Consider the following 13,136-nt stretch of genomic DNA (forward strand, 5'->3'; position numbering starts at 1 on the left):
TATAAATCCATGAAATGTCTTTGGCAACACATTTCGAGCAGTTTGTCTAAGTAGCAACATCATGGCGCTTGTGCAAATGGATAGTTGATGCAGTAAATAAGTCAATATGGAAGACGCTAAACATTGGTCCTCTCCTTGGGAAATATGAATACAAAATAAACATGACAAAACAGTCAACTGACAAAGTATTATGCACATTCTGCAGAAAGGAGTTAAATTTACAATGAATCACTTCCATCTTAAAACAGCACATCAATAACACAAAAGACGCGGTTTGCAACTTGCTCAGTTACATTTTTCCAACCAGAAAATATAACATTACCGACAGTACCTAACAGTGACATACAACAGATTTAATGTGGATAAATGTTTGTAAAAAAAAAAAAAAATCATGATTTATTTAACACGTTGAGTGCATATATATTCCATTCTTTCTTAAGACTCATTGCTTATGCAATGTGAAACACCATTGCTAAAAATGTATGATATTTAATTGTGATTAATTGAAATTAATCCACAGCAAGTGTGATAAATCTGATTAAAAATTATAATAATTGAAGAGCTGTAATTTTAGCATTTTTAATGAACAGAGTTTACCAAATTGGCCCTTTATCTTTTTAAATTATTTTGTATGCTATTAAGAATTGTATTTATTAGAGAACTACGTATTGCCTAGCAGATTGTAGTTGTTTGTTTGTTTTTTTTTTAAATTATTAAACACAAAATCTAAGCAGTTCTATAGTTTGCATTGTTTCTCCTTACTACACCAAAAAATTTACCAAACTGTGTGACCTTAAAACCGAGGTTCAACTTGAACCGTGTTTATGAAAGTCTTATATTTGTGATTTAGATTTTGAAACATGTAAACTAAGATAAATCCCCTCACCTGATGGGAGTCTGAGGAGGAGGGATGACCACTGCATCTTCATCTAGTGGGTTCTTCTTTTGCGTTCTCTCCATTTGTTCTCTGGAAGCCAATAAAGATCGTTTTTAGTTTATTTCCTTCATTTATTAGGCAAAGTTTTTAACCACAAAAAACCTTACGTTTGCTTTTTAGGCGCAAAAAGCGTCTCATCGCCGTCCAAAAAAAGTCGTCCATCAATGTCTCGACTCTTGAGGTAGTGCTCTTCATACAGTTGGTTGAGGCTATTGACCTTTGGTTAGAAATTAAGCTATGGGCTAATTTGTGTAAGTAAAGTAATGATGTTTCGATGATATGATTGTCACAAAGTATGAATGGACTACCTGTCAGTTGCAAGTGATCTGCCTTAGTTATATTTGAATGCATATTCAAAGTACCGGTAATTTTATTTAATAGGTTTACAGTTAAAATAAAATAAAAATATTTTCAATGTTTTGATTGGGAATAAATGACTTTAACAGACGCTCCACTAAGGCCATGTCCACACAAACACAAGAGTTTTAAAACACATATTTGGGGTTAAAACAATCTCCATCCATACAAGTGTAGTTTCAAGTGTAGTTTTCAAAACTGTCTATGTCTACACACAAACGCATACACATACTGCCATGCACATTTTGTCCAATCAGAAGCCTGAAAAAAAGCAGCAACGTATATAATGACATATAGATTATCTTTAAAAACCAGCCTGCACGTACACAGAGCCCTGGGAAACATTGTGTATCTTTTTTTCCCCCAGTGTTTAAAGTGCGCATGCACGCCTGTGATGCTGAAACCCAACACTCATAGAATTATAACATGTTTAGCAACATGGTGATGCCATGTTCAGCAACTTGGTGATGTATTACATGTGACGTGAAGTGTACATTAGTTCTAAAATCAGCATGCGCTAACTTTTGCATGTTTAAGTGCCTATATAAAGCGCACGTACGTGCGTGTCCCGCTACAAAACCCTTGTGGAATTATAAAGCATTTAATCATCGATATAGTGACATATTACATGTGCAATGAAGTTTATATTGTCTTTAACATCAGTACACACTACAAGGAGGATGCTACATAATTTTTTTGTTGTTGCTTGCTAGCGTTTTACGCACGTTCACGGTGGGGCCCGGCTCCATTAGCGCTGAAGGGAGTGTCGCAAAGCCCATTTTTTATGTGTCTTTTTTATTAATGTTCAGTGAAAATAGCAGCATGTTTACGTTCAAACATACAGTAAATCCTCTTATAGTGTTTAAAGCCAGCAAGGCAGTGTTGTTGAGCCTTGCAACCGTGACGTCATCACAAGTCTTCGTTTGTGCCTTGTACACGCATACTCTAAACCAGTGGTTCTTATCCTGGGTTCGATCGAAACATAAGGGTTCGGTGAGTCGGCTTCAGGGGTTCGGCGGAGCCTCCGCCGCGGAGGTCCAGACACACCAGACTCATTGTGTAAATAAAAACTTCTCCCTATCGGCGTATTATGGATACCCTCAAACAATGTTCCCTCTAATTTTCCATATGCGTGAGCAAACGCAAAAACTCCTTGAGCATTCAGTGGAGCACATGTGAGCACACCTGTCCCAAACCTGACTAACTAACAAATGAAATGTTTTATTATTATAATCAAATGACAGCTGTCATTTGCATGAGATTATTTTCTAATATAAGTGTTTTTGCTCACTTACAATGACAATAACAAAAAATATTGTTTTTCATGAGCTGTGTACTAGTACTGTATGTCTAGGTGGAAAATTAAGAAAAGGAACAGACTTTGCTGTGAATATAAATACATTATTTTATTTGATAATTTATCATTTAAAATGACATGAGAGTGGCACTTGCCAAGGTGAAGCCACGCATATCTGAACTGGTCTCTCAAAGGCAACAGCAGAAGTTACACTGAGTTGCAGGTGTGTAATTTGTTGTGAGTTCGTGCACTGTGTTGGTTTTGTTCTTTGAACAAGGTGATGTTCATGCACGGTTCATTTTGTGCACCAGTAAAAAAACATATAACTTTGCCTTGAATTTGAAAAAATTAAATAAAATGTATTTTTCACTAAAGAAGGCTTCGGTGAATGCGCATATGAAACTGGTGGTGTTCGGTACCTCCAACGAGGTTAAGAACCACTGCTCTAAATGGAGAGTTTTGGAACGCTACACTTTGGCCAGCGTTTGCAAAAGTCTGCGTTTTTAAAGACAAAAACCTGCTTCCCTCACCTTCCAGGGGGTAATCAAGGGTGATGGGTCAAATGCAGAGAATAATTTCGCCACACCTAGTGTGTGTGTGACAATCTTGGTACTTTAACTTTAACTTAAAAGTATGCGTTTGCGCGTGGACAAGAGGCCTAAACGCAGAGATAAGTATGCGTTTATTAAGTATCTGTGTTTGTGTGAAAATGGCCTAAAGCATTACATGTTATATAAGCTATTCATATAAATATTGCAAACCAATTGTCTCTTAGTGGGGGGTTGTGGTGAAATACATTTGTTCAGTGTCCTGCACAAGATTGGGACAGTGTCAACAAACAGTGCAGGTAAACTAAAAGCGTGAGTAAATATTTTGCTGACAGTGTGTGGGAAGCGTCACAGACGAGGACAACAAACAGCTGTTACACACTCAACATGTTCTACGACTGAGCAGCTGGCAGAAAGCGACAACTAACGTATACAGTGAAAGGGCCTTAAGACTAAACTTAAGGCTGATGGCAAAATGTACAATACCTGAGGAAGTCCTGAAGATTTGGGAAGATCCATAGAGCTCAAGAAGGCAGAGAAACTGGTCTGATAAACATTTTTAACCTGCACATACAAATGAATAAATTATTGACGCGCAGATGAGGTCAAAAACAGCAGGCTTTTACAGAAAATTCAAAATTTGTGAAGAGTTTGAATTTGATTGGCTTCACCCCACAGGATGTTAAATTGAAAATACAGGAAGTGGAAATCAATTAATTGCAATTCAGAGAATTTGTCACATTAAACAAAGATGTTGCTCTAAGTACTAAAAATACTTTACAAACACTAAAACATTACGCTACCTCTATTTTTAATAGTTTGTAATATTCCTTCAATTTAAAAATTACAATTGACACAAAATTTTCCCTAATGCAATAATCCTAACCCTATTAAATGTCCTGAACATGCTTTGGGCAACTATTTTCCATACTTGGATAAAGAATTCTGGGAAGTATTTTTCCACCATTTATAGTTATAATAAATCAATTTAAATGATCTGTTCTATAGAAAATGTTTTTATTCTTAATTGTGAATGAAAAAAACCTATTATGTTCATGAGGTTCATAGTGATAATATTTCAATAAAATCTGTAAAACAGTCGTGTATGAAACACTATACTGTAAAGCACGATTCTGGAATACACCTAAAATATAAATTGCAATTAGAATTCTACTTCCTTTGATTCTACTTCCTGCTTGCAACCTTTATTAAAATTTGTATAATTTAACTGGAATTTGGGAGACATTCTCAATTCAATTTGTAATGTTGCACAAGCCTGAAACAAAAGTGGGCACATTCATATTTAGTTCTTTAGAGCCAGATACCTCATCTATATTGCATTCGTTCTTCTTGCACAAGGTTTCAAGAAGTTGCACGTCCACCTCTGGCTCAGGAGGTCGAGCTTTGGCGTTGTTCTGGTTGCGACGAGACGTTCGAGTCACGGGGCTCTGAACTTTGCTGATGGCTGATTCTGACAAAGAGACATTTAAGAGGTTACCGGTACAACAACAAAGAAGACCAACTGTGACTTCGGTCATTGACGCCAAACTGTAATACAGTAATGGTCCGGGTTCCAAAACCTGACCAAGTGAGATCAAATTGTAGATGCAAAGGAAAATTTAAAATTTTTATGAATTTTTACTTGTTCACACCCTTGAATAAAGTCAATGAAAATAGGTTAGATAAGGTTTTAAGGGTTTTTGATGGATGATATAATACTGTACTCTACTATCTTTTCTATGGTCCTAATTGTCCATTGTTGTTACAAGTACATTTCTCTACTCCACTTCTCTGTTTCCCACAATGAATCGCAGCTCACACTGTCAGACTGATCCTGCTGCTCAGATAATAATGTGTCGAGACATTTTCAGTGAATAATACATATATACTACTATACAAGTTAGACACTGACTGCTGTAAATTACATCAAAGTTTCACTTCTATAGCCTTGTCCCATTAAATGATATAGTGTAGTAAAAAGGGTTAATGTGAGGGGTGTACTAACTTGTGTGAGATACTATGGGACAGCAGATGATAAAAACTTAAAACTAACAATAACTGAAAAACAAACTCTTACCAAGACGTTTTCTACATTTTGAATCAACCAAAATCAGAACTTAAAAGTGTGAACATTTTGTATTTCACACCAGATTCAGATGACACCTTATTTGAGAGTACATCAAATACAACAAATATGTCGCAAATAAGATCTGTAGCAGCAGTACATGTCTTGTTTTGCGTTTGTGGGTATTTCCTGTGTTCCGTGTTTTAGTTCCTGTTTAGCGCTCGTATTTTGGTTGCACTTCTTGTTTTGTGTGTGTTAGCATTTAATATTTATACTTCTGCCTTGAAGCGCCGGCTCCTCGCATTTGTCCCTCATTGTGAAATAGGAAGGCTTATTGGCCAGTGCCAGAGCGCAGGCTTACCATATACAGATGTACTGTATGCTGTTGAACGTTGTTCTCTTGTTTGAGGCTTCCAAGTAAGTTAGTTCCCAGGTAGTGTTAGGTTTTTTGTGCATTCTCAAATGCACTCGGGTTCCAAGTAAGTTAGTCCCCAAGTAGTCCTAGGTATTTTTGTGCATTCCCAAATGCATAAAGGTTTGTTTGGCGTGCACCTTTCAGCACGAGTGGTTTTGTGTTTTGTCTTTGTTTGTATTAAATACCTTGTATACCTGCGAGCTGTATCCTGCTATCTTCTGCATCTGGAATCATAACTATCGCTATCATGGAACCCGAGCGTGACACAGAGAGAAAAATATTTTCTTTTTAAACCATTGTCCTTGTTTTTGGATTTTCACCTTAATTAAAATTAAATGGGTTGATATGTGAAAAGCTTCACAAAACATAACTTTTTAACGGAGTATCTATATCAAAAGGCTGCACAAAACAGGCAAAAAACAAACAAAAGGTTGGTGTCTTACGGTAAAGAGGCTGTAGCAGTTCAAGTGGGCATCGTTTTATGAACAACTCTAGCGTGCACAACAGCAACTGGAACGATATGACCAGGTCATCCTCCATCTGCAAGGCCCTTCCTGCAGGAGACACAACATCAAGGTTAAAGCTCACAAGAACACAACAAAAAGTATCAGGAATAAAACATTCCCATCTTGACATTGGCACGAAAAGGAAGGAAGACTGAAAGAAGAGAACTAAAGCATCATGGAAATGATGTCAGCAAGAGTGGGGACAACCTGAAATGATAATGATTAATGTTCACCGTAACCTAACTGACCTTTGGCCAAAAGAAACATCGTCCAGCAGCTTCGTATAATCTCCTTCTCCCTGGTAAAGCACACAAACAATCAGCAAAGTCTCAATGTGCTGAGCTGAAAGACCGAAAGCAAAGTCTTCAACTTACATCTCCTCAGTGGGCAAAGTAAATATATTTTTGCAGGTCCTGAAACAAAACATGCATCAGTATCAATGACATATTAGCATATGTACCAGTATTATTAGTACAGCAGGTAAGGTTATATTTTTGCCTCATCATTCACTTTAAGCGTACGTGACGAATGCGTGAGGAATGCACTAATGACCTGTTAAGAGAAAGAGATGATGCAGTATTATCTGCTCACAGATGCTACCTGGTAGTTGTTTGCGCACACTGCAGCTAGTCACAGGAATGAGGTCAAAACAGAACTTTACCTACTGTATGTACTCACTTCTCAAACCTCTGGTAGAGAGCCAGCGACACGTCATATTTGTTCTCCATGCGCGTCAGGGCGGAATTCACCTTGGTGCTTATTGTGTCCAAGTTGACATCCAACTTCCGAACCAGAACCACAAACAGCTTGACACTAAAACACGGGTATAGGTTACAACATGACATAAAACAACATGAAATAAAACATACCTAAAAATACATTTGCCAACTTCATTATACACACCAGAAAAAAATTGCCTTTACAAAGCTAATAATGACACATTTTTGGTGACTTAATTGAGTTGCATGAAGGGGACAAAATATTTGACCCACCTCTCAGTGCAATCTTACTTCTTCATGTAGTAAATAGGACGTTTATTTATTTTACTGCAATTGGTACCAAGTGTCAATTAGGAGTAATGCCTTACGAATTAATGATTTGTTTGTTTCCTGTCTTGTGCCCTGTGATTGACAACCAGTCCAGTATGTACCTACAGTATACATACAGCATACTATTAGTACAGTATAATACACATAGACAACCATTTACACTCACATCCAGACCTATGAGTCTCCAATTAACCTAGCATGCACGACTGTTGAAACAAATGTGCAAACAAGGGATGTAAAATTTTCATATCACGTTTATGTTGACCAAAATTATCCCGTTTATCATTATTATTGCGGTATTGTTAAATGTGCTAAAAAAAACTGAAACATTTAGACCAAGTTATTGTTTCGATAGATCTCATAGAGATAATTGGTAATTTAGCATTAGCAAAATGACTGTACTATTTAAATTTATATTGTAGCCAAACCTTTTCCCCAAAGATATATCTAAAGAACATTTGTTTCTTTATAGTTTTTGCCCATGTATTGTGTTTTGTTCACTTTTCAATAAATGCCAAAAGCCAATTGGCTTCACTGCGGTAGGAAATAACAACTGTATTTCACCTTGGAATATAAAATTATTTTTTTACCTTTTTGTATAAACTTTGGACACAATACGGACTATAAACAAACACTTGACTATTGAACATGATGATTTGAACTGAATTGTAGCTGTAGATGTAACCTTTTTGTTCATATGTGATTATTTTTAGTAAATACAAGTCTTTACACAACTTGTAAAATATTAATATTTTACAATGTAAAATATTAATATTTTACAATACATCAACAGTGCTCACCTTTGTGCATTCATGCAGAGCATAAAACGTTTGGAGGACAAAATGAGACTAAGAAGGAGTGGCATAACACACGCCTTACTGTGGCAGCGTCGGAGAAAGTTATACATGTAAACGAGCTACGGTGAGTTCAAGGACCGCCAAAATTAGTAGGACAAAACGGCGCTCGCCAAATACTCTCATCAGTGAAGCATAAACACAAACATATTGAACAGTGGGCTTTCTAACAATTAGGAAGGTTTGTGTTGTGTTTGTCCTCCTACAGAAACGATATTAAAACAAAAAATATATTTTTCTCCCATCTTTTTTCATTTTCACTCATTTTTCAAAACCCTCCAGGGAGCCACTACGGCGGCGCTAGAGAGACGCATACAGCTCTCTAGCTGCAGGTTGCCAACCCTTGCTCTAGGAGTTTTGAAATGGCAAACAAGCATTGGCTTCACGTAGTCACTACTAGCATTAGCACAAACTTGCAGCCTGAGGCGATCCTTCATCGGCTTGTATCCCTGTAGTGCCTTCTCATTTTCTGTAATAAATGTCCGCTCAATTAAAGACTTGCTGCGACGCGATGTAAACGTTCGTAAACGGAAAAGGACGCAAAGAGAGGCGGTCGTAAATCGAGGATGAACTGTATAAATATAGCATAGCCAGAGCATAAAAAACTGTATACAACTTTTCTAAATATGGTTTTTAATATCAAGAAAACTAACTAGACATATAACTAGCACCTACATAGTCACCTTTACAAGCCACAAACTAGGAATTGCATAGTGGCGAGGGGCGACTGTACTATAGGGATGTAACAGAATTATAAATACCGCTGTATTTCGGTATCAAAATCATCACTATAATACAGTGACGTGATAAGGTATAAAATTAAAACTTGGTCAATGTAGTTATTTGCTGGCACTTTTGAATTGGTCGGTCTAGAAGTAAACTACATTTGCCAAAATACCATGCGTAGCAGGAGGTCCATTTTTTGGAGGATGTAAAGGCTAGAGAAAGTATAGTTTTTTTCTGACATTTCCTGAAGTTTTAATTAAAATCTATCCATAACTTTTTGAGTTTTGTTGCAAACAACAGACAAACAAACCCTGGCGAAAACACAACCTCTTTGGCCTGCGGAATGCAGGGCAAAGTGTCCGCCTTCTTCTGGAGTGTTTCCAACACAACACATAAAGCCGGGAAGGAGTTGTGATGTTTTAACCCACATTGATTTTCAATAACATTGAATCAACTTGTGGTGTATATATGGATTTGTTATCCATGTTTCCATGCGGCAGGACGAACAAGAAAAAGGTTTGGTGACACTGCACTGCGGGGAACACAAGTAATACGAAAACAACTTGATAAATCCCCATTCGGAAAATATATTTGATGCCAAGGAAGCCAAGCATCAATTTGTGAGGTATTTACTTTATGAAACGTTAAATTGTCAGCTAACTTTTGTAAGAATCAGCCTTTTCCAAAGTGATATAAGATATCCACTACAGAGGACACTGTTTCTCTGAAGTTAAAAGTTGAAGGACACTAATATGAACATTATTGTTTTACATTTGTTACACTGAATGTTTATATTGTCAATTTAACGATACTTAGAAAGTTTATATAAAAAAAAATATACATATATAGTTTGTAGTAATAATATGATTAGAACATTTGAGCATTATGTGTGTGTTCAATTACAGTAAGTGTGTTTATCCTAAACATTCCTGCCACTTCATTTTACTCACTATAACATTTTTAAGTTTTTTTTGGACATATACCACAATAATATCGTACCATGAGCCTAATACTGTGATAATATCGTATCGTGAGATTTTAATACTGTTACATCCCTTTGTATTACAATACTCATTACGCCGCAGATAGCCCTACAGCCACTGGCCTGTTACGCCAGTAATATCAAAAACTGAAATGGGGCCACAAAATTTAGTTTAGTGCTCCAATAAATTGAAGGATAACTCGCCATTCCTTTTTTTCTTATGCTATTTCTGAATATCGTCAATGTCAGCTTTTCAGACACCATGCGTTCTTTGCAGGGAGTGTGTCCAGCATTTCCATCTTTGTGAAGGCAGAATTGTGTTATAGTAACATTGTGAGACACGATCGTGTCTAACGATTACTTACTTCATGCTGACTGCTTTTAGAACCTGAGTTATGGTGAAAGAAGCAACATCCATGTCGGTCACAGTCACGAAGAGACACGCTCCCCAAAGCATTTTCTGATTTTCCTAAAGTAGAATGTGAGAAAACGGCACACTTAAAAACCTAAAGATGAATCACTGACAGATTATTAAAGAAATCTGAGGGGTTACAACACATCTAATAAACTGAAACAGTTAAACTGTGTCAGTACCGTACTTTGAATAACTAAGCCTTACCAAGCATCAACACAGACTTAAAACATTTGTGTCTTCCATGTGATTAAAATTTAGGAACACCCCCCAAAAAAGGGTATACACAAGGTCTATGGTTGAATGAAAAGTACATTATTACATACAGCAGGTTCATCCAGGGACTCCTGAACAGTTTTGTACAGCTTCCAAGCACGGTCACACACCGTATCAGACACATGAAGGCTCTGGCACATGGCAACAAAATTAGCATCCTTGTCTCGGTGCCTGTAGAGGAGACATTTCGGAAAACATTTTTTAGATATCAAATTTTTAATGACTTTGTGTTGTTTACAGTAATACAGTATCTTCCAAAAGTGAATACACCCCCCCAACATTTAAACGAGCATTTGATTTTATCTTCTCAGGAAAGTCAGTGTACAACTTGTATAACAGTATAGATTTGCGATCTTCTGAAAAGAAGTCAACACACAATACATGACATTATTGTCTAAATAGTTGGCAACACAAGCGAGGAGTGTCAATACTTTATGTGAGTAGCAGCAGGGCACTTGTCATCTTGGAGGTGTGTTAAGGGTCCTTATCATGTAGGAAAACTGACATCTAGACAATCTCAGAAAGGAGGGGATCATCATGACCTCACAACGTCACAATACATGTTGAAATGTATGTTTCTCTTAGTAAACTGCAACTCCCTAGTGCCCGCAGCGATCATGCATTCCCAGACTATGACACTTTTCGGAAAGACACAAACATCTTGCAACTAACTCACTTGTGTTGCCAGCAGTTTAGACCAGGGGTGTCAAACTCTATATATGAATTTGCCTATGCATTTGATTGTTACATAAATGTTTTAAGTACACTGTATATAAAAATCTATAGATTTTACAGTAAAAAAAAACTGGCAACTCAGTCACTATAATTTTACTGTAAAATACAGTGTTTTTACAACATATCATGATAACAGTTTTATGTAATAACAAATGGCAGCTTAGTTGCCACAAATGTACTGTAAAATTTACAGCGATTTTTACGACATATTACTGAATATGATAAAACAATGGTACCACTGTTTTCTTTTTTAATTCTGGCAACTGAAATGTGGTACCGTTTTTCCATTTACAGTAATACACGGTAAAAACAACACACATAGATTTTACGGTAAATGCTGTCATATCAGTCGTCAAAATGTTCACGTAAAAAACAGTGGTACAGTTTTTTTCAAATTAAAGTAACATGCTGTAAAAACCATCGTACATTTTACAGCAAATTGCCATTTTTACTGTGTACAATTTGATGCTTTGTAATCGTAAGTCAAGCAGATATTTAAGTATTCATTTTAACAAAGAAAATGTTTGGAAAGTATGATAATATAATATTTGAAGCAATATTGGATACTATTAAAGTTTCAAATGTATGCAATTTCATGCAGTACATGTATTGTTTCTATCAAAATGTAAAAGACGAATACATTTAATACAAAAAGATAAGGTATTTAATTAGCGCATATTATTTCCAGGCCTTCGCAGGAAGAAAATATGTGGCGGGCCAGTTCAGGCTTGAGTTTGACAATAATGGCTGTGCGTTGAGTCATTTTTAGCAGATATTATAGTAAATCTGTACTGTTATACAAGCTGTACTGTACACTAATTACTCAAAGGTATAATACATTTCAGTTTCACTTCTAATGTAAAATAATAGTGGCTGAAAGGTGGGATTTTTCAGTATTGTGTTATTACTATGTCCGCTTGTCCTCACTATTAGATACAGTTACACAACTAACACAAGAACTGTATTACATAAACAATACATTCCAAATAAACTGTTATTTGTATACTGTAAAGGTTCAACCTAGGAAGAAAACACTTAATTGTGCATATGACAACTAAAATATTTGTATCTGTTTAAACTCTTAAGATTTTAATTAGATTGTTTTCATGATGATTACATTTTATGAATTTAATTTGAACATGATTATTTTATTTTTGCATTCTTGTAATTTTCTGTATAGCCTTGTGTACGAATTGTGCTGTATAGAAACGTGCCTTGCCTATATGTTAAAACCCTTATAACATAGTAATACGATACATTCCAATTGATATATTTCTGATATAGTCACTTAAAGCTGAACGTTTGATTTTGGAAGGCTAATAATGTGTTATGGCATAAAGTGCACGTTCAAAGTATATGTCGACGGAGGCCTACAGCATAGATAGAAAAATTGCGGCTAGCTAAACCACTCAGTTTAATCTGTAAAGCTAGTTTGCGAGAGTAGACATTTACCCAACATATATATTTAGCATTAATATTATTATTATACTTGTAGTGCTACAAATGTTCACTCGAATCATATTAAGTTGTCTTACTCTGGGCTCTGTTTGATGTCCGAAGATGAACTTTCAGCTGTCTTTTTCGTCTGCTTGTTTTGGCTCGTCCCGGCACTACGCCTTTTAGGTGGCATCCTTGTGTCCGACTAATAAAAAGGCAAATGCGTTAATTATTGCTGTATGTTGTGTGGAAAATAGAGATATTGTTTACCAAGTTTAAAATCTCACTCTATGGCTTGTGTGTTTGTTACTAACACAAAACCTGGATTACTTCCTGGAACCGGGCTTGAGGGGCGTTAGTTTTGTGTTACAGTACCGCACGTTGTTGTGGCGACGCCGTCTACAATTGTACCTCCTTCACAATCTATTGTGTGGATGAAGAGAACCTTTATCCCTCCCTTATGTGTTTTGTATATTTCACATCACAGTGTCCATTGTGCCGTCAATACTAGAATTAGGTATTGACACTGTACGTTTAGTT

General features: G+C 36.3%; 1 protein-coding gene across 3 annotated transcripts in view; it reads right to left on the reverse strand.

Annotated features, from left to right (window-relative positions):
- LOC133650542 (retinoblastoma-associated protein-like) overlaps positions 1–12,948 on the reverse strand; it is a 36,200-nt gene extending 23,252 nt beyond the window's left edge. The window contains exons 1-12 of one of the 3 annotated variants that reach the window (XM_062047901.1): positions 12,884–12,948; positions 12,695–12,801; positions 10,475–10,595; positions 10,102–10,205; positions 6,804–6,938; positions 6,500–6,538; positions 6,374–6,423; positions 6,063–6,173; positions 4,465–4,610; positions 3,626–3,703; positions 1,045–1,154; positions 887–967 (exon numbers count right to left, since the gene is read on the reverse strand). In XM_062047901.1, coding sequence (XP_061903885.1) covers positions 887–967; positions 1,045–1,154; positions 3,626–3,703; positions 4,465–4,610; positions 6,063–6,173; positions 6,374–6,423; positions 6,500–6,538; positions 6,804–6,938; positions 10,102–10,205; positions 10,475–10,595; positions 12,695–12,789 — 1,070 coding nt within the window. In that variant the 5' untranslated portion in view covers positions 12,790–12,801; positions 12,884–12,948. Of the gene's footprint in view, positions 1–886; positions 968–1,044; positions 1,155–3,625; positions 3,704–4,464; positions 4,611–6,062; positions 6,174–6,373; positions 6,424–6,499; positions 6,539–6,803; positions 6,939–10,101; positions 10,206–10,474; positions 10,596–12,694; positions 12,802–12,866 lie in introns of all 3 variants that reach the window. The other 2 variants (XM_062047902.1, XM_062047900.1) reach the window with 2 other exon arrangements.
- Positions 12,949–13,136: the final 188 nt, after the last annotated feature.

The sequence above is a fragment of the Entelurus aequoreus genome, linkage group LG05, assembly GCF_033978785.1.
Source record: "Entelurus aequoreus isolate RoL-2023_Sb linkage group LG05, RoL_Eaeq_v1.1, whole genome shotgun sequence".
Lineage (NCBI taxonomy): Eukaryota > Metazoa > Chordata > Actinopteri > Syngnathiformes > Syngnathidae > Entelurus > Entelurus aequoreus.